This window comes from Lutra lutra, chromosome X (genome assembly GCF_902655055.1).
Source record: "Lutra lutra chromosome X, mLutLut1.2, whole genome shotgun sequence".
In the NCBI taxonomy this organism is placed as follows: Eukaryota; Metazoa; Chordata; class Mammalia; order Carnivora; family Mustelidae; genus Lutra; species Lutra lutra.
In genome coordinates this window covers 48,750,544-48,771,332 of record NC_062296.1, presented here as the reverse complement: position 1 = coordinate 48,771,332, position 20,789 = coordinate 48,750,544, and the positions used below count along the sequence as shown (strand labels likewise).

Below are 20,789 nucleotides of genomic sequence, written 5' to 3'. Positions count from 1 at the left end.
CTATTAGCCAATGGCTGTAGTTCATAAGGCTATCATAATTGACCCTCTCACTTTGGAAAATGAGCTGCAGCCTTTTAATGCACATGGCCATTGACCAAGTGTTGCTCATTTCTGAGTACATATCAGGGCCCAGGGAAAAGAAGAAGGCAGCTGACCCTGGCCTGCGGGGACCCCCAAGCAAGGTACTGTGAGTAGGCTTGGGGCCTGGTTTTTCTGAACGTGCTCTCGTCGAGTCTTGAATGGAAATAGAAGCAAGTTAAAAAGGCAGAAGCCTACTGCTGTTCTGACCATTTGTCTCCTTGGCCACAGCGCCCAGGACTGTGCTGCCGTGGTTGGCGCAGACTCAGCTGACAGGTGGCAAAGTCAGGAAGTCAGGAAAAAAAAAGCATTTGGTATTTTGGGAAAGTGTCGATCCTGACTGTTGTTCTGGGATTCACGGCACAGTTAGTTGTCTTTCCCCTTCCTCTCTGTGAGCCCTAAAGCCTGGCCGGGATGGTAGGGCAGAAGAATCCATGAGCTCAGAAAATGTCTTGGAGCTTATTAAATAGCCACTGAAAGATTATTTCGAGACTAATGAGATATCTGTGTGTGCAAGTGGGTCCAAATCATAAAATGGAACAAAACCCACCAAGATTTCACTGGTAAGGAAGTGGCCACAGATCAAGTCTTCGGGATGCGTGTGTGGTGAGCTTTAAACTCAAACCAAGTGTGACAGCCTTGGCCCCACCCTGGGCTGCTGATTCAGGACCAAGAGGAAGAGGGAGCTGCTAGACTTCATGATTTCTGTAAACACTTCTTGAAAGAGAAACCACACATTGTCTTTCTGCCAGCCCGCAGCTTCTCCTCACCGCTGACAGTCCAGGCATTGTTTTTTCTCTGACATCCGAGGGCAGGGCTCCTTAACTTGAGCTCCGTGCCCTTCAAAGGGCCGCGTGGAGAGAATTTAGGGGACATCTATGAACTCGGATGGGAAAACTATTTGATCTTTTTTTCCCCACTAAGCTCAAACGGAAATTTAGCACTTCCTCAAATTTGGAGTGTGGGCAACAAGCCATAATAGTATTAGCAGTATCTGTTACTTTAGTGCCGATAGAAACCACAAACATCATGTCACATTACAGTCGTATCTCCAAAAAAAAGTTATATATGCTCATCATCTCTTCGAAACTTCTACCTCTAGCCATGCCACTAACTCTTGTGATTGGATGCCTTATTAAAGCAGTCGTATAGCTCAACCACAATTTCTTTTTTTTTTTTTTAAGATTTTATTTATTTATTTGACAGAGAGAGATCACAAGTAGACGGAGAGGAAGGCAGAGAGAGAGAGAGAGAGAGAGAGAGAGAGAGAGAGAAGCAGGCTTCTTGCTGAGCAGAGAGCCCGATGTGGGACTCGATCCCAGGACCCTGAGATCATGACCTGAGCCGAAGGCAGCGGCTTAACCCACTGAGCCACCCAGGCGCCCCTCAACCACAATTTCTTAAAAACATTTTAGAACTGTTTCAGTATGATTGGTTTCTTTTGTAATTCCATGTATTTATTTTATGCACCTGAACACATTATCCTGAGAAGCGGCTTCACCAAACTGCTGAGAGGGATCTTCGACTTGAAAGAGATTAAGGCCCCTGCCTGGATCTTGGCGCTCTCCTGCTCTGCTGCCTTGTATTACTGGAGGGCTCACATTGCATGCTAGTGCTATGGCATTGTGCAAGTTAAACTATCCATGCCATTTCTTTTTTTTTTTAATTATTATTTATTATTTGAGAGAGAGAGTGCACGAGTGCATGAGCAGGGAAGGGGGTCAGTGGGAGAGGGAGAAGCAGGCTTCCCGCTGAGCCGAGCAGGGAGCCCAACGCTGGGCTCGATCCCAGGCACCAACCCCAGGCCCCTGGCATGATGATCTGAGCTGAAGGCAGACGCTTGACCGACTGAGCCACCCAGGCGCCCCCATTTCCAAACCATTTCTTAACCCGCCAAATGGGGACTAAGACAATACCTACTTTATATGGTTGTTGTAATCATTCAGTGAGATAATAAATGGAAAGCACTTAGTGCCCAAGAAGTAATAAGTGCTAATAAGTATTAGCAATTTTTATTGTTGTTGGTTCATATCAATTATTTTGCCAGTGTATACTATTAGTATCTCTAATTTCAGAAAATGGAAATGGGGCTTAGAGGTGAAATAACCAACCCAAGGGTATCCAACAAGGAAGTGGCAGAGCCTGGGTTCAAAGGCAGATCTGTGTGATCCTCAAGGCCAGTGGAGGCGCCTCTCCACCACACCACTGAGAGGGAGCGAGATGGGGGCCACCAGTAGGTGGTCAGTTGGGAATGAACAACAAGCTTTGCAAATACTTGCTTTCTCTTATTCAACTCGTTCCAACTGTCCGCACCTCCAGCTTGATTGGGATGTGGGGGAACACAGTGCTTGCCTACCCTCAGCCCTCAGCCAGGACTTAGGAGACCAGTACTCCTTCCAAAGTCTACCGCCAAGGTAGCCCCCACTTGCAAGGGGGATGAGTGCATGTTCTCACACTAAACAGCAGCCTCGCAGCAACAAATCTACTTGGGATCATGAACCAGCCTCCACTCCCAGCTGGAACTTGAGCTTCACAGAAGGGTCGGGGGCAGGGAGGCAAGGGAAGGCTCAGAAGGGCAAGAGTTTGTCTGGGAAGCGAAGGCAGCTTTGTGGCAGAAGTGGGCTTTGAGCTGAGAAGATAGCCAGTTGGAGTGGGGCCAGGAGTGCTGATGAATTCTTAAGGCAGAGTATAGGGCATGCAAAGGCCCGGAGGCATGAAAGGGCCTGGTACATAAGGAAAGAAGGAGTGTAACTCAGATCTCTGGGGTTTGAACTGAATGTAAGAGGGAAGAATGATGGCATGGGTAGTTTACGACCAAGCAATGAAGAGTGCCAGAATCAGATCCCCAAGTCTTCTAATAGAGGAAGGAGAGCCCTTGAAAACTTTTTGAATAGGAGCAACAGGATCAGATTTGTGTGTTCCAAAGAACCATGCCCACCCACCCCTGAAGTGTATGGGAAGGTGGATTGATTAGAAGGGGTAGAGACTACTAGAAGTGGTGAGACTGGCTGGGAGGCTACCTCAGTAGTCCAGGTGAGAGATGAGGAGAGGCTGCACTGTGGGGGAGAAGTCTGGAACTTCTGGACATTCTCTCTGGTTCTTGTGTCCATAGTTAAGTGGTGAGAAACAGGTAGAACTGCAATTGCTGGGGGGCACTTGCCCTCCTCAAGTTTGGTTTGTGTGTTTGTTGGGGGGGTCTCATGAAACAGGGCTTCCTTAGAACAGAGGACAATTGCCATGAATTCACACTCTGACACCTTCCCCTTGAGCTTCTTTCTCCTGTTAACAGCCCACAGCAAGAGCAAAATAAAATAAAAAGTCGGGACCCTACTTTCTGGCACCCCTGTCTCAGGGGAGTCGCTGAGGTGAGCACCCCCCCACCCCGTTTTGGGTGACAGGCAGGAAGAGGAGAGAGGATGTCAGGAGCAAGTCAGAGCCCGCTCTGTCAAAGGAAATATCCACCCTCCCGGAGCTTTTCAGCAGACTGTTTTCTTCCAAGTAGGTCCCACTGTTACCATGGCAACTGAGATCCCTGGGCTTTGTGTTTTCTGTGTCTATTGAGTCCCTGGGGAGAAGTGGCCTGCTGAGCTTTCTCTCCTCTCCTCAGGATACAGGAAATGCTAGCCAGAGGTGGAGCCTCCCAGCCCCATTTGGGGGTAATCTCTTGCTTCCTTAATGCCTGTCATACCTGGGGAGAGGCCAAGGCTCCACACAGAGTCAGTTCTGGTGGTCAAAGTTAAAGGCTTAGGCTCCAGTGAACCAGATTTCTCAAGGCTGGAATTCTGCATCCATCCTACAGCACATCTCTTTCAAATGTGCTGTCTGAGGTCACCTGAGTGACTCAGTGGGTTGAGCGTCTGGTTTCGGCTCAGGTCATGATCCCAGGGTCCTGGGATCAAGCCCCGCATCGGGGGCTCTCTGCTCTCCCCTTTCTCCTGTTCGTGCGCTCCTTCTCTCTCTCAAATAAATAAATAAAATCTTAAAAAAAAAATACAATCTCCAGAAGGGGTGAGCTCACACCAGACCATGGTATACGCTGGGGGACTGTTGCACAAATATTTCGTGATCACTTACTATGGGCTAGTACGGGATGTCCAGGCTGGTTTCTGCTCCAGGGAGCTCTAAGAGAAGGCTCAAAACCAAACTGGCCATTAAATGTTGCCTGGGATAGTTGTCCCCAAGGCTCTTTTCTGCAGGAGGCTAGGCATTAACATTACATTAACATTGCCTAGGGAGCTTTTTAGAAATAGAAATTCCTAGAGATTCTGATTCCATCATTGTGGGCATGAGTGGAGGGTAGAGGTGAAGAGTTCTGGGTATCCAGCTGCTGGAGCTCACAGTCCAAGTCAAATGAGTGACCTTGAGCTGCCATTCTTCACAGAACGAATGATGGAACAGTGGGGCCTGCTTTACAGGCAGCAAGATGCTCTCTGCCTTCTTCCACCCCTTGGCAACAGGGTTTTTAAAAATTTTAATCCAGAAGCCCATTTATTCACTCAAGCTATGCATCAAGCTAGGTTTGAGATCCTACTGTGTACCCAGACTTGTGCTGGGCACAAGGGACCCCTCAGTCACTAGACAGATGAGGAAGCTGTGGCCTGAATAGGAATGGGATTCATGCAAGCTCCCAAAACGAGTCCGTGGCAGAGCCGATAAGGAATCCTGGGCTCTTTCCCCTACACTCACAGGGCTTGTGGCTGCAGGGGTATGGAGCAAGTCTCCCCCTATTCTTATTTCCCCCCCACCCGCTCTGATGGGCCACAACACAATCTGGGCTCACCTATCCTTACTTGTGATGGCATGAGAAACTCTGGGGGTGCTAGAGACCTTATCTGGCCCCCTGAGGCAGAATGGGCAGCCCCAGGGCTGACTAAGGCAGCCCACGGTGCCACGGCCCTGTCTCTCCCCCAGAAGGGGCAGTCAGTCACACACTCGCACATACTTAGCACCTCATACTCAGCACCTTACTCTGCAGAACTTTCCCTGCTGGGCAGAGCTGGCCACGCGGCTGGTTCTCACAGAGCCCCCCTAGAGACAGTGCCCCTGATGCATAGATCTGGCTGCTTTGGCAAAGACCCAGTGTCCAGTCAGGTTGAGACCTGAGCTCCTCAGCGGGCTTCCTTGGAATCAGCATGGCGTTATTAGAGGTGAGAGGGTATGGCTTTGGGAGTCACAGAAGCCCGAGTCCCCGCATGGAACCTAATATCGCTGAGATTCAGATCCTTCAGCTCTCAAAGAAGACACATTAACCTGCTGTACTGGCTTGTGGGAATGAAATGAGATTTGTTGTCGAAAGTGCCTGCTACATGCTGGTTTCCCGCTCCCTCCATGCCTTCCTCTGTCTTAAAGGGGCAAAGCAGATGTGCTTCTGAAACAGGGCTTTGTTTCTCACTGTGCTCTGTAAGCAGGGGAGGCCGTGGGACCGAGGGAGTGGAGGCAAAGAGCTCTGACTAATGGGCGGCTGTGGAGCTGTGGGAAGGCCACTAGCCCCTATAAACCTTGGGCCTGTGACTGCTCCCCTCTAAGCCTTTGTTCCCTCATCTGTAGGAGGAAAAGACAGCGTGGCGGATGTGAGGTGCCTGGTGTTAACACTGGTACCTGGGAGGGGGCTCAGTAAACATTCCCACCCACTGTCCCAGGGCTGGGGGTGGGGAATTCCAATTCATAGCTGGGAAACCTTAGTAAATCCAAGAAGGGGATTCAGTTTCTTCTGACCCCAGAGTCTTGGAGGAGCAGTGAAATCTTGCTGGGGGGGGGGAGGGTCTGTGTGTGAACTTTTCTGGGCTAGCGGATTCAAGAATCGGCAGCCGCCAGCTCGGTTATGTCCGGTAGCACCACCTAGTGCCCCAAAGTGGAAGGGCCCTCCCGCTTCTTCACCAGCCCTGGCCTCCCACCCTCCCTTCAATGTCGCTTGCGCGTGCGTGCGTGCGTGTGTGTGTGTGTGTGTGTGTGTGTGTGTGCATTTGTGTGTGTGTGTTGGCGGCCAGGAGAGGTGCCATTATAGGATGATAGGACCAGGGGGGAACTAATGCTATTTTTCAAGATAACTAGTCTTTTACCTCCCTCCCTCCCAACAACTGCCATCCCCAAGTGCGTAGGACTCTCTGCAGGTCCCTGGGGCCTGGCTGGGCCTTAGCTTCCTCATCTGAAGACTGCAAGGCTTCGGGCTAGGGTTGATTCAGGCAAGGTGCCTGGGAAATTATCTCTGATGCCTACTGAGTGCCCGCCTATGTCTGTTTGCTCAATGATCCAGAGAGACACGGTCTTTACACACCCTTTATATTTTTATTGAGGAGAAAGCTTTAGCATACAGAACAATTTCTTATTTTCACAACACAGTAATGCAACAATAACACAATAACGATAACACATTTGTTTCAAACGGGTTTCCTCCCGAGTCTCTGGGAATCCTTGGGCTGCCTTTGTACCCCTGCATGCATTCCCCCCCCACCCCCCACCCCCCACCCCACCCTTCTTTCAACCCAAGAAAGCACCCAAAGCCCATAGTTCCTCTTACAGCTCCTGTGGCTGTTACGTCACAACAAATATTAAAGATCTAGGAAAGGTGGGGGAAGAGGGTCAAAGGGAAGCCCAAGCCCCCCTGCCACCAAAGGGCCAGAAACCAGCTCACTGCTCATCCGCTCTTTCCCTGGCTGAGTCTACAAGGGCTCAGGGTGAGAGGCACCACGGGAACAGCAGGGCCTATGCCGAAGGGTCCCTGGAGGTAGGGGTGCAAGGCACCTGTCCTTTGCACTTCTCCAGCAGGGATGCAGGCAGCAGGCCCAGAGCATCGACCGTCAGCAAACAGGATCCACAGCCTTGAAGGATAGCCGTTCCCGTTCTGGAACTCTCTCCTGAGGAAATAGCTGAAAAACAGACAAAATTTTCTTTACATGGTTGTTGACTCCTATACTGGCAGGAGTGGAGAAAACCAGGCAATTAAAATGTCCAACAAATTAGGAGACTGCTTAAATAAATTATTCAGTATGCATGACTGCATAGGTGGCAGCCATTTTAAATCCTGCTGATCAAGAGCTTACAGCATGATCTCAGCTTTGAAAAGATAGAGGGAGAACATGCTAGAAAGGCATCAAAGTGTTAACAGCACTTGCGTTCGTGTGGCCAGATTCTGAATGCCTGGGGGTGTTCCGTCCTTAACAGTTTTCTCTATTTTCCAAAATTTCTGTAATGATTATCTGTTACTTTTCTCCTTGGAGGAGGGGGGAGCCTTTTTAAAAGGCAGCAACAGGTTCTAGGAACCCGGCTCCCCGTATTCCCCAGGCTGCCAAGCGTGTTATAAGCAAAAAGGGCTTCTTACCTCCTACTGACGAATAGAGACCTCACCAGAAACCAGCCGGAGGACTGGGTTTCTCTGTGACTCCTCTTCCTCCAGCTCCTTCCGCTTGTCTCCAGGCTCAAAATCTTAAGGCTGGGCTGAGGTTCTATGTCAGACTCCAGTGAGGAACAGAGGCATAATTTACTGTTTTCTTCCCTCTGGCCACAGACACTGTGGCTGCACTCGCCCAGCTGCCAGGCACTGTGCACGAAGCTCAGTGCTAAGGGCAGTTCAGGCCAGCAGTGGATCTGGCTGGCATTCTGGGCCCAGAGTGACATAGTATATATTTTTCACTGCTGAAACAGTGTTTTCTGGACCCAAGAGAAGCAGCAGGATTCTTGGGGGGGGGGCTGGGTTTGTACCCAGAAGTCCCAGGAGTTACTAGGAGGCAGTCACCCTCTTAAGCCTCATTGTCTACTCAAAGCCCGGCACCTGGCCATGGCTTGGCCCCCATGTGAGAAACAGGAGGACGTCCCAGCTGCAAGGCTGGAGACAGAACCTTCCTCTCTCCTCTCAGAACCAAGGAATCCTTGAAGTCGAAGTTAAAGAGCAGGCCTCAGGCCCTCTCTCTCTTTGGCAGTCCAGGAAAGAAAAGTCAGTTGGGCCTCCTCTGGTACCTCAAGGATAGCGAGTCTCCTGCAAAGACCTTTGGCTGGGGGCTGCAGTCCAAGGCCTGGCCGGGGAAGGAGACCACCGTCCCTAAGGAAAGAGTCACTCCTTACAATGTCAAGCTGAGTTGTTGCTGCTGCTTCGTCGTCCTCCTCCCTTCCTCCTCTCCCCCCTCCTCCCCCGCCCCTCCTCCACCCTTTGGGCAACATGGAGAGAAGGGTTAGAGCCTGTAACCTTGGGCTCTGTCTCCTGGGGATGCCTGGGAAGGCAGTGTGGTAAGAGGAGAGGGTCCCAGACTTGGTGAGTGGGTCCAAGGGCCCTGATACAGGAGTCTGTAGGGAGGAGGAACCAGCTTGCTGGGTCAGTCAAGAGCGGATCTCGGCCATGTTGTCCATTTGACATGTGGCTTTGTGCACGCTCACTGGGCTGGATGTAGGGTTCTCTTCAGGGCCCTTCTGCTGGACGGGGGACTTGAAGCCAGCATCGGCTTTTCGTACATCTCTTGATACCATCCTGCTCTCCTTCAATTATATCGTAAGTGGCCTCAGTGGCTTTAGGAGTTCGGTATGGCCTGTCCTTTAGCTTATGGGGGCAGTTCAGTGAGGCATTGGGTGAAGTCCTGGTGAGCCAGTCCAAGGATAAAACCGTAGAACACAGGGTGAATAAACGCAGGAGAGGTGAGGGTTAGGAACAACTAGAAGGGGATTACAAGAGGTGACCAGTTCTTTTATGGGAACAGGCCCAGAACCTTGCTCTCTAGCTTGTTGCAAGACTGAGCAGAGTGTGCTCCAAGAGGACAACTATTGCTGACCCCTTCTTTCTCAGGTGGCCTTGCTTGGACACGGGTCCCTCTCTGGTCATGGCTGCAAGACGATCTGGAGTTCTGCAGGTCTTCTGCGGGCTCTACAGGTCTGGAACTCCCTCAAGTACTGGTCAGCAAATAGGGCAGGTGTGGCAGCGATAGCAGGGGCAGGGGACGCTGTTGAAGGGTGTGTTCTGCACGGCGAGCTCGCCCCAGCGCTCACACGCGAATTCGGCCACGTGCGGCCCGGTGGCCCCCCTGTCGCGGAGTGAGGCGGAACAGCACCGGCGGGCGTCTTCGAATTTGGCGTTGCCCCAGGCGACCTGCGCGGCGAATCAGTGGGGGCGAGCTGTAGAACGGCGAATTAGTGCCCGGAAGGCCCTCCAGAAGCGGGACGCGATTCTGGTTCCTCCTCCGGCTGGGCTGAATGATGGGAGGCGATGCGTCTAGGAAATTCTCATGGTAGTAGCCAGTGGTCTGAGATGAAGCGTGGGCGACAGTCGGCTCCATCTCCATTATCTCATCCAGGTCATCGTCTTGGGTCTCATCCTCGGACTCCGGCTCCGGCTCCTGGTCCCCATCCTGGTCAGCGTCGGGGTCTGGCTGCGGGACCGGGCACACAAAATCGCCCTTATTCTCTTCATCCTTGACTGTCTCCACGTCCACCTCCTCATCCACGTCCACCTCCTCGTCCTCGTCGTCGTCCTCCTCCTCTTCCTTCTCTTCCAGTTTCTTCCTCATCTCCTCCATCTGCTTCTTCCGCATCTCTTCCTGCTTCTTCCTCCTCTCCTCCTCCTCCCTTGTCTCCTCCTGAACAGCTCTCACGCGCCTCCGCTGCTCCCTGTCGTAAAGCCTGCGCTTGCGTGTCTCTTCATCTTCGTCACTGTGGAAATCTTCATCATCAGTGTCTGCGTTGGGGTCCGCAGCGAAAGGGAAGAAGATGTTGCGGACTCCGGGGAGTGGGATTGGCTTGGGCACGCGCACTTTTCTTTCTATTTCCACGCATTCGAGAATCAGCTCGTCCAGGTCGGCCATTTCAGTTGACCATAAGAGCTCCTTGCGGAAGAATTCCGACAGGCCTTTAAGGAATTGGTTTTGAAGGCGGCAGTCATCCCAAGACAAGAACTGGGCCAGGAACTGAAAAGCATCTGCATAGCTACCTAGGGTACAGTGCCCCTGCTTGAGCTTGCGGATGGCCTTTTTAGCCACGCTCGGGGGGATGGGGCCGCAGAATTCCTTGCGGATCTCATCCAGGAAGCGTGGGAAGTTGGCACGCAGGGGGCTTCCCTCCCGGGTAACAGAGATGGCCCAGTTCTTGGCTTGGCCAACGAAAAAGGTGATCAGAAAGGCCACCCGCTCAGCGCCCCCGGGGAAATGATCCTCGTGGTCCGCTATGAAGGTCTCTAGCTTCATCAGGAACTCGGCCAGGTAGACCGGGTCGCCCGAGAAGGGCTCTAACTCCGGCCGCACCAGCGGCAGCAGAGGAGTCTGCGCGGGCTGCTCCTTGGCTGGGGGCGGGGGCAGCGCCGGCGGGGGCGGAATGGCCCGTGGGGGAGGGTCGACGGGCGCGTCGGAGGTACCGCAATCTTGGATCACGCTAATCAACAGCTCGTCCGAGGCGTACTCGGGCTCTGCGCGAGGGGGAGGCCAGCACAGGAAAGGCAGATCCCCCTCGGGAACTGCGTCGATCTCGCTGAGCGGGAAGTCAAAGTTCTCCTCGGCAAGGACGGGCAACACCGGCACTGGCCAGCGGATGTAGCTCGACACATTGCCCCGCAAGGAATTAACCTCGGCTAGGGCTCTGCCGAGCTGAAGGCCCAAATTGGCATTCTCCCCGCGAAGGGCATTTAATTCTTCTCGCAGGGCCACGTTCGCCATGCGCAGGCTGTTTAGATTTCCTGTGGCCTCGGACATTAGAAGTAGCTCAGGGGCCCTGGGTCTGAGGGCGGGGGTGGGGGTGGGAAGCTGGAGGCCGCGACGGGAGGCTGAAATGCCGCGGTGGGGCGCGTGCGGGGGGAGGGGACCGAAGTGTCGCGGCGGGGCACGGGAGAGGCCGAGCCACACCCACTGGGGCGAGCACGGAGGGCGGGCGCTCCGGCCGGAGGGCCCAGTGGCTCAACCCCGGGCGCTTTACCTCGTCCCGGTGATCAGAGAGGGCGGGCGGCGGCGGGAGCCGGGAGGCGCCGAGGACGCGGGCGGTAGGCGGCAGGCGGCAGGCGGCAGGCGGCGGCGGGGCGGGCGGAGGCTGGCGGAGCCGGAGGGAGTGGACTGCGGCAGGATCTGTCGAGGAAAAATCTTGCGGCTGACGAGTCCCCGCCTTTTAAGCGCAGCCTCGCACCGCCCCCCCGCCCCCGGCAGGGCGGGGCTTAGGGAACCGCGGGCGCCCACTGGCCACCGCGCGCCCCCCTCCCCGCGTCCCCCCACCTCTCCGCCCCCCGCCTGCGCCTCTCACTGACTCTCTCCTTCCCTAGCTGCAGCTAACTCGGGTCGGGAAAATGCGACAGCGACTGCCCACTCGAGGTCGTCATGGCGACAGCCAGTGAACGTGTTCCTCTCCTCGGGCAGGCCCCCGAGTGTAGAGGAGCTGCTTCGAGAGGCGCAGCTCAATCTCCAGAGCCTGTTGCAAGGTACTGAGAGGGAGGGGGGCTGCGGCCGGAGCCCACAGGCGAGATGCGCAGCGGCTGGAGGGAGGCGAAGAAGAAAGAGGACAGGGACCAGCAAGAGGAAAAAAAAAAGAGAGAAAGAGAGAACAGTTTAAACCCCACTGAAAAACAAAAAACCACACACATCTCCCCATCTTTTTACCTTCCAGACTAAATGATTTGAGAGGGCTCAATTTCTCGGGCTGTTTACTCGTCACCACCACCCCACTCCACCCCCACCCCTTTATTTTTCGGTTCAGGAGGCCACGAGGGAGAAAAGGGCAGAGGCAGAAGCAGGGCAGTGGTCAAGCCACTTACAAAGGGAGCCGGGGGAGAAATTCCCACAGGGTGGGCTCACAGACCTTCTAGACCCTCTCTTGCCATGTTGCCCATGCCTTTGGAATCCTGGCACCCAAGGACAATGGAGGCATCTGCAGGGTCTCTCCCCCTCCGGGCTTCACCCATTCTGTTCTTGCCACAACCTGTCCATGTGTCTCCTGGGGAGCAACTGCCTCATGAGAGTAAGCCCAACTTTCAGTTGGTTGAGCTTGAACGACCAACTGTTGATCTCAGAGCAGGTCTTGATCTCAGAATTGTGGGTTCAGTCCCTGCGTTGGGCTCCATGTTGGGTGTGAAGCCTACTTAAAAAAAAAAAGCAAAAAAGAAGTAAGCCTGATACACAGCACCCAGAGTCTCCTCATCCCCAATTTGCAGCCCAGTGTCTTTGGAGTATACAGAGGAGCATGCTGTGCAAAAAGCTGGGTCCACACCACCTGGACAAAGAGCCCAGTCATGGTGCCTGAGCAGTCAGACTACATACACTGGGCAGAGTGAGAAAATCCAATCTCTGAAATCAGACAGAGCTAGAATCTCATTCCCATCCCTCACCTAACTAGCTGTGGGACATTATGCAGATTACCTAAAGCTTCCGATGAATCAGTCATCTTTAAAGTGAGATTCTAGCTTCCCGTGTGGCACACAGTTTTGTGAGAATTAAAAATGGTATGTAACTTGCTCAGTAAGAGTATCTTGCTGCTGGAGAGACCCCGATAAGATGCACTGTCAACTCCCAATACGTGTCCTTTGGAACACAGGCTTAGCTGGGCGCCGTATTAAAGTTAACACAAAAGAGAAAACAGTGCGGTCGCTGATAGGACCTTACAATACAAAAACCATACACATTGAATGGAAGGATTAAGCCAATGTAAGTCGCAAAGAGATTAAAACTCGGTGCTGTGAAAGAGACAACTGGGGTGTTACAGTACCTGGACGGAGGTTACAAGGGCCGTGCATATGTCAGAATTCACTGAGCTGTGCACTGAAGTTGTTTGTACACCTTACTGTAGGTAAGTTATATCTCCATGAAGTAATGAATACAAATAAAATTTCAGTGGTAGTCACAAACTTCATAGTTACTCCAGGCACTCGCTGTCCCACTGAGGCCTCTCTTCCAGACCCAGAAGCCCTTCCTCCATGTCTTCCTACTTCCAGTCCTTACACTTTCTTCACAGTTCTCTTCTTGCCTCATTCAAAATGCTCTAACACTAGTTCTACACTTTGCTCATTCCCTTCACCAGTGTTCCTGTGAGCCACCTTGGGCCATCCAGCTCCAGAGGACTTATATAGTTCTGAACTGCTTTTTATATCATTTGTTCATTCATTAACTCATTCACCTACTGGTGCTGGGCTTATCGTCCGTCCACCTAACCCGACCGACCAAGCTTCTTGACAGAAAGAATCACATCTCTTAGTACCCTCGTGTTTCCAGAAGCACCCGGCACAGAGCTGGATTCCCCAAGAGGTGCTCAGTAGGCATTTGTTGAGTGAACGTTAAGTGCAAAAAGAAGTCTTGTCAGCTCTTGTTTACCCATACCAACAAAAGTCAACTTTTATGGAGAGTAGAAAATGGTAGCTGGGCCACCCAACTGGACTCTAGCCCAAACCCTCGCCTCCCTTGCCAGGGCAGTGGTAACCTTAGAGAAGCAAGATTCCAAAGGACACCACGAGCCTTGTGTTCAGATAAGAGAGGAGCTGCCATACAGAAAAGGAGTCAGTGTGCTCTATGTTGCCACCATGGGCAGATTTGGGACCAGTGGGTGGAGGAAACATGGAGGGAGGCAGATTTCACCTTGAGATAAGGAAGAGCTTTCCTGCCACAGCCCCAACTGTCCTTGGATGGAATGAGCTGCCTTGGAGGAAGGCAGCTCCCCTTCTCTGCGGGTCTGTGTGGAGGCTGAAGAAGCATCTAGAAGGGCTGCTGAGGAGGAACTCTGAGCCCAGAATGGGGTGTTGAACCAGAGGACTTTTGAGGCCCCTCAGCCTCCAAGTTTCTGAGTCTTAAAGTCTTTGTTCAGATGAGCAGAGAGCCCCACCCCCGTTGGTTCTTTGCTCTCTCATGTTCCTCATCTACTCATCGAACTCATCACTTCAGTGAAGGCCATTCAAACCTTGTGCATCCCTCTTATTCGCTGGCGATGCCCCTCAACTTCTCCTTCCTTCTCTGCCACTACCTCTGCCTTCCCTCTCCCTCACCTTAGCTCTCCTGGACCTGACAACCACCCACAGTGGGACGAAGGTGCAGGGAACCAGGCCCTCGGAAGCTCAGCTGAGAGTTCTTGAGACCCAAGGGAGCACTGCATGTTGGACTTCCCAGTGCAGATTTCTTCATGCTTCCGACAGGTCCTTTCCCTGGTAGGCCTGCAGAAAACCTGAGGAGCCGCAGGGCTTCAGATTCAGAGAGAGGATAAAGGACCAAGAGGTGTCTGCACCCTGAGCCTCTCCTCCAAGTCAAGCACCTAAGGTGGGGACCGTCAAGACACAGGCTTGGTCTCAGAACCAGCGCAACTCGACTCTACCGACTTTTCTCCTCGGCCCTTGTAGTCCTGGGGAGTAGGCATTTTTCCATTTCCGAAGCCAGAGGCTCGGACACTGGGCCAAACCACAAAGAAACAAGGCAAGTCAGGCCGGGCAGCTAGAGCAGGAGCCCCAGCTTGCGGTCCTCTCCCAGCGCAGTGCTTGGCCGTGGCCCCCTAGAGTGTGTATCCACTGTGCTATTTTTCAGAAGAATATGAGGAACAGTACTTGGAGGCCAGACTTCTGGGGCAGACCTTCCGCTCTGCTGATGAGGCCCCTGAGCCCACTCCTAGCCCAAGGCCTCAGGTGGGCAGGCGTCTGGAGTTTGTATCGATGGTGAGTTGCCTCTTCCCCCACCTGTGAGAGCCAGCAGGGCAGAGCTCTCTCTGCGCTCATTGATGGGGGACCTCGAGCCGCGCACCTTACCCACCGGAAGCTGCTGCTCACCTCTCCTCACCAGCACAGCTACCCTGAGACCCTGCTGAGAGGGGCCCTACCCAGCAGGTGTCTGGCCTGGCAGCCCGTCCACACTTCCCTGCTTCCCAGATGAAGCCTCTGACCACCCTGTCTAGACAGCCATCCCGTGGGCATGGCTCATCTCGTCGGGAGCACACCCTTCCCATCACCTTCTTTCCCAACAGCCTACAAAATGGCAGCTGAGTGAGGATGAGACCACCACCCAGGGTGTGAGGGCCTCTGAGGCCTCCCTGAGCCTGTTGACCACAGCCGACAAGCAAGCTGCCTGGAATAGCCCCTCCCCTCTGCCCATCCTAGAGGAAAAGCGGTGGCTTCAGCCTTGCTCCACGCACTCTGACATTGTACCCATCAACATCTCCGGTAGAGTCGATCAGCACCACCTCCGTTTGCTTCCCTCCATGCCAACTACAGACCATCCTCTCCAAATGCACTGGGGACTGGGGGAGGGAGCGAGACTTTTTTCTGCTGCTGGCTCACCCTGAACTGTCAAGGTCATGGCTCTCGCGGGGAGAGGGGGGCAATGGAGGCATGCAGGCGAGGGGGGCTCTGGCTGCTCTTTCTTCACTCTCTCCTGGCACTGCCACACTAACCGAGCCCATTTGATAGCAAATTCCTCTTAACAGAAAACGCTACGACTCTGTGAATGCGTGTGCTCTTCGGAATGTCCATGGGAACTTCAAGTTTGTGAGTTAGGTTTGGTTTGGCAAGAGAGAACTTCTTGTGCCGGAGGCAAGGTTTGTAGCACACAGATAGGAGTCGGAGTGGAAGTGGGAGGTTTGTGGTGCTGGCATTCAAAGGGAGGCTCCCACCCGGGCCACAGAGCCAGGGCCTCGGGGCACGTTCAGTAGCCACTCGGTCTGCCAGGGAGGTGGGCGTCTTCACCTTGTGCAGCAAGTGTTTGAGAAGGGACGTAATGGAAAGAGACCAAGGCAAATGCGGCTCAGCTGGCTGTGGCTTTGGGAGCCCAGGGCACCCTAGACCATGCCCATTATTAACTCATGTTCCACACTCCACCAGCTGTACGTGGAAGAGGAGGAGGGTCAGTCATGTCAGAAGGAGCTAGGGCCAGTGACCTGATGACGGGAAACCCTCCTAACTTGAAGGGACCAGAGGCCCCCTGGAAGCCAGCACTGGTCCGTGGTATGCTGGAGAAAGCTGCTGAAGGCCATGAGGGCAGGTCTGGCCCTATGTGGTAGCACTCCATGAATATGGGGTCATTGGGCACCCCCGGCATCCTCTTGGCAGGCAAATCAGAGGCAGAGCCCAGAGCCTAGGGAGATGTGCCAAGGGGAGTGAAGGCCTGGAAGAGAGACTCATGAAGGGAAGGCGGGCACTTTGTCTCTCAACTTCCACCTCACTCTCAATGAGCCTGGCCCTGAGTTTTGCCCGCAGAGCCGCTTGCTGGGGGCAGGGCGGGCAGTGGGTACAAATGCAGCCATGGGGCTGAGAGGGCGGGGTCTGGTGCGCCCGCTGCTGCTGCCGCCGCCGCAGCGGAATGAGGGACAGCACGGGGGGCACGGGGTGGGGAGCAGTGTGCCTCACCCCACCCTTGCCCCAGCAATTCCCCTAGAGAAAAGACTGACCCCGGGTTTCAGGAGAAATAGATCTCAATCACTACATAGGAGTGAACATTGATAAGATGTGATCAGGTGACTGGAGGACAGCCTATCGGGCAGCTTCCTGGCTGGTGGGGGGCGAGTGGGGCAGCTTTTTGGAGGCCCTGTCCTTACTGTCCCATACAAAGGCTTTCTTTGAGAAACGATTACAATCAAACGACATCTAGTCTCAACCTGTCTCTCTACACCTGTGGTTCTCACCCCGGGCTGTACATCTAAATAATCAGTCGCCCGGGAAGTTTCAGAAAAATGCTCCTGCCGGGGCCCTACAGCCAGAGATTTAAGTGTCCTTGATGAGGTTGAGGTCCGAGGGTTTCAAAAGCTGCTCAGTTGGTGCTCTGTTCATGCTCTCTGTTCATGCTACCGCCATCACCCCTCCTGTGTGCCTCAGACCGATTTCCACTGCACTGTAAACAGAAACCAGGATGCACCCAAGTGTCTTTATTTTGGCTACAGGGCAGCAGTTTGATAAACATGCAAGTTTGCGACACTCGTTGTTTAACACAGAGACAGCCGTGAACCCCAAATCCACCCTGAGGCGGAGGCGGACCATTATTGGATTCTCTAACTTTTCCCAGCGAGACCAAGGTGACCCCATCACAGCTGATGCCCCAGACCTTTCCCCTTTTCCCTTCCACCAGCCCTGCCACCCAGGAGTAATTCAGTGTGTGTGTGTGTGTGTGTGTGAGGGGTGGGGGGTTGGGGGGCTTTGGATGTCCTAAAAAAAAAAAAAGCAGATGTTGTAATTAAGGATAACCAAGGGCCCTTTGTCAAGGGCATCAACTGAATATGGAAAACAGGCCTCCCAGACTGGTAAATTCATTAAGTTATTGCCTCCCATTCTACATGGAATAGAGGCACATGTGTCAGGTTTAGGCAGATGGATCAAGGCAGGAACCACTGCAAAAAGCATTCTCTTAACAGAGCATTACTGCCACTAAATGGAAGCCAGCCAAGGGGTGCAGACCAGAGAGATATGGATGCGAGTCCCGGCCTCTCCACTTAATAAAACCATGAGGCCTTGTCCAATCTTCAAAACCCCTCTGAGCCTCAGCGCCTTCGTCTGTACAGTAATACCAAGCTGGCGGAGCCATCACGCGGATTAGAGCTGTTACATGTAAACGGCCTGCCGTGTGCCTGCTACATGGTGGGTGTCAAGCAAATGGTGGCTGCTCTTATACATTTATTATAGTCATAGGAGCAGCAATGATGTGACAGTAATGATTGTTGTAGATGAGAACATCTTTGGGGACTTTGGACATCACAGTGGTTTCCCCGCATCTGTGGTCACCCTAACTCTTTTGTGTAGGGGTAAAGCTAGAAAGTGCCAGGTGCCAAAAATGCAACCAGGCTCTGAACTTGCCAGCTGTGGCCTACTCCAGGTTCATTGCCAGGGCTGCAAGTCCCACACACTGTCCTTTGGCAATTCCACAGCCCCTACTCTCGTCTCAGGAGAGAGTGAGCACTGAGATCTGGGATGGTTTGTGAGCCTGGGCCGAAAGCTCCAGGGCGGGGGGGAGCCCCAGGTAGCCCCACACGCCATTTGAGCTCCAAAAGGAATAATTAAAGCCAGCAAGGCCTTGGCAGGCTCCTGGATAATTCAAGGGCAGGCACCCCGTGACTCACTGTGTGGTGATGGGCAAGGACCCAACTTCCCCAGCATCCTCATCTAGGGAGAGGAAGAACCAAGGAATCCCGACCAAGCTGTTGGCAGATGCTTCTTGGCAAAGCTTTGGTGCTCCTGTCTCGAGAGGACAACCTCGAGGGGGATCCCCGGCGGCAGGACTCACTCTCTGTGTTTACCTTCTCCAGGTCACAGCAGCAGGCTGGCAGGCGGCGTGGCCCGCGCCACCACCTCGGACATCAGGCCCAGTCATTCCGCCCCAGAAGGTGTGCATGGAAGAATTGCAGTTGGCCAGGAAGCTCAGTTCCCAAATCTCACCTCCCCAGTACTAAGGAGTCCTTCTAGTGAGCCGGAAGAACCTCTCCAGGTGTGCAGTGCCACAAACTGCCCTGGCATGGAGAGCGTGGGAATGGTGTACAGCATCCCCAATTCTTGCAACGGGCCAACAGAATCGACATTTTCTGCTTCCTGGAAGGGAGATACTCTTACCTACATGACTCCAAGCACCGCCAGCCAGAGCAGTCGAGTCAGCGAACACGGAATAAATCCTTCCTCAGGCAATGCTTGGGTCTCTCTGCACTCGCTGCCCCCTCCGGTTCCTAAGGAGGCCGCTGCCCTCTTGGTCACTCGTGATAACCCTGCAGGATGCAGCGGGTCGGCTGCCTACTCCGAGCACCCTTCTCGACGATGGCAAGCGTCCGAGCGACCCTCCAAGATGGGCCTTCTCACTAGTGGTACCTTGAGGCTGGAGACGGGCCCACCAGGGGCCAGCAGGTTCCGGGAGCGGTCGCTGTCTGTGCCCACAGACTCGGGCACTGTGGAGGTGGCCTACGAGGAGGAGCAGAAGGCCAGTGAGGCCTGTGCCCTGCCTTGTGCCAGTACGAGTTCTGAGGGCAGTAACAGTGCCGACAACATCGCCTCCCTCAGCGCCCAGCAGGAGGCCCAGCACAGAAGGCAGAGATCCAAGAGTATCTCGCTCAGGAAGGCCAAGAAGAAGCCTTCCCCACCCATGCGCAGCGTCTCGCTGGTCAAAGATGAGCTGGCCCTCTTGCCAGAAGGTGGGTCAGGACTGCCCAAGGACCAGAGGCCCAGGAGCCTCTGCCTGTCCTTGGAACACCAAGGACGTCACTCGTCCCACCCCGATGCTCAGGGTCACCCAGCTGCACCAACTTTCAAAGATCCGGAAGGTCCACAATTCTCCCACCACTGGTATCTCACTGACTGGAAGTCTGGCGACACCTACCAGTCCTTGTCTAGCTCCAGCACTGCCACTGGCACCACAGTCATTGAGTGCGGCCAAGTTCAGGGCAGCTCAGAGTCTCTCGCCTCCCCTTCCACGTCCAGAGCCACGACACCATCTCAGCTCTCCATCGAGGTAGAGGCCAGGGAAGTATCCTCCCCTGGAAGGCCCACTGGGCTGATGTCACCCTCCAGTGGCTACTCCAGCCAGTCAGAGACCCCGACGCCCACTGTGTCCCTGTCCTTGACCCTGGGCCACCTGCCACCTCTGAGTGGCGGCGTCCGGGTGCGTCCGGTGGTCCCTGAGAGGAAGTCATCGCTCCCCCCAACCTCGCCGATGGAGAAAATGTCCAAGTCGCGGCTGTCGTTTGACCTGCCGCTCACCTCTTCAACCAACCTGGATCTGTCTGGGATGAGCATCTCCATTCGAGGCAAAACCAAGGTGAGCCGGCATCACTCAGATACCAATTTTGGGGCCAAGCTGGCCCAGAAAACGAGCCCCAACCAGCCCGTTATGCCCATGGTCACTCAGTCGGACCTCCGTTCCGTGCGTCTGAGGTCTGTCAGCAAATCTGAGCCGGAAGATGACGTGGAGAGCCCTGACTATGCTGAGGACCCAGCCGCGGAAGTCTTCACCTTGCCCGAGAGGAAGATGAAACCTCCCATAGCCGAGAAGCCCCCCGTGGCCCGAAGGCCTCCGAGCTTGGTCCACAAGCCACCATCCGTCCCCGAGGAGTGCCCACTCATCTCGCCAACCTTGGCTATGACTCCCAAGAGCTCAGCTCAACCCACGCGGCCACTCCCTCCAGACATCTACACGGTGGTAGTGCGGAAACCAAAGTCCTCCAGCTTCCCCGAGGGCAAAAGCCGCGGGGAGACGCCAACGCCCTCCTCTCTCGCTCTCACACCTTTTGCCAGTTCCTCTGGTGCTTTCTTCTCAGGAACACAGCAACCTCCCCAGGGCATGATGGAGGACGGGGGCCCCAAGGCGAGAGCCCTGCCTGAAAGAATCAGCCTCCAGAGCCAGGAGGAAGTGGAGAGAAAGAAAGGCAAGATCCCACCTCCCGTTCCCAAAAAGCCCAGCGTGCTGTACCTGCCTCTCACCTCACCCACGGCTCAAATGGAGGCATACGGGGCTGAGCTGAGGCTGCCTCTCAGCCCCATCATCACCCTGCAGGAAGAGGCCAAGGGTCCCCCCACCAGTGACCACCTGCAGTCCCCTGGTACGAGGACAACTTCACCACTGCTGGCTGAAGGTGAAAGGGAGGCCAGTCCTCTAGGTTAGTAAACTGTCTGTTGGCTTTTCCTTTCAATCCCAGGCAAGATGAGAGTAAGCACAGAGTGCCAGAGACAGAAGCAAATGTCCCTGCCCCCAGTAATGATCCTGAGTCCCGGACAAGTGGGTCAGTAGGAGGCATCTCTTGAGGGTTAGGGTTCTTCCAAAGAGAACTCACTAGCCCTTGGGATCAGGAGTGACCCAGGAAGGGGTGGATCTCCAAGGCCCAGTTTGGGT

The 20,789-nt window shown here is 54.2% G+C and overlaps 1 protein-coding gene across 1 annotated transcript in view; it reads left to right on the top strand.

The window, feature by feature from the left end:
* The window catches only part of NHSL2 (NHS like 2), a gene marked incomplete at its 5' end in the record, with an annotated part of 50,148 nt that overhangs the window by 17,369 nt on the left and 11,990 nt on the right, over nt 1-20,789 (top strand). The window contains 5 exons of the mRNA XM_047715315.1: nt 11,297-11,452; nt 14,529-14,656; nt 14,962-15,157; nt 16,870-17,001; nt 18,226-20,556. Of these exons, the coding sequence (XP_047571271.1) occupies nt 11,297-11,452; nt 14,529-14,656; nt 14,962-15,157; nt 16,870-17,001; nt 18,226-20,556 (2,943 nt within the window). The remainder of the gene's footprint in view (nt 1-11,296; nt 11,453-14,528; nt 14,657-14,961; nt 15,158-16,869; nt 17,002-18,225; nt 20,557-20,789) is intronic.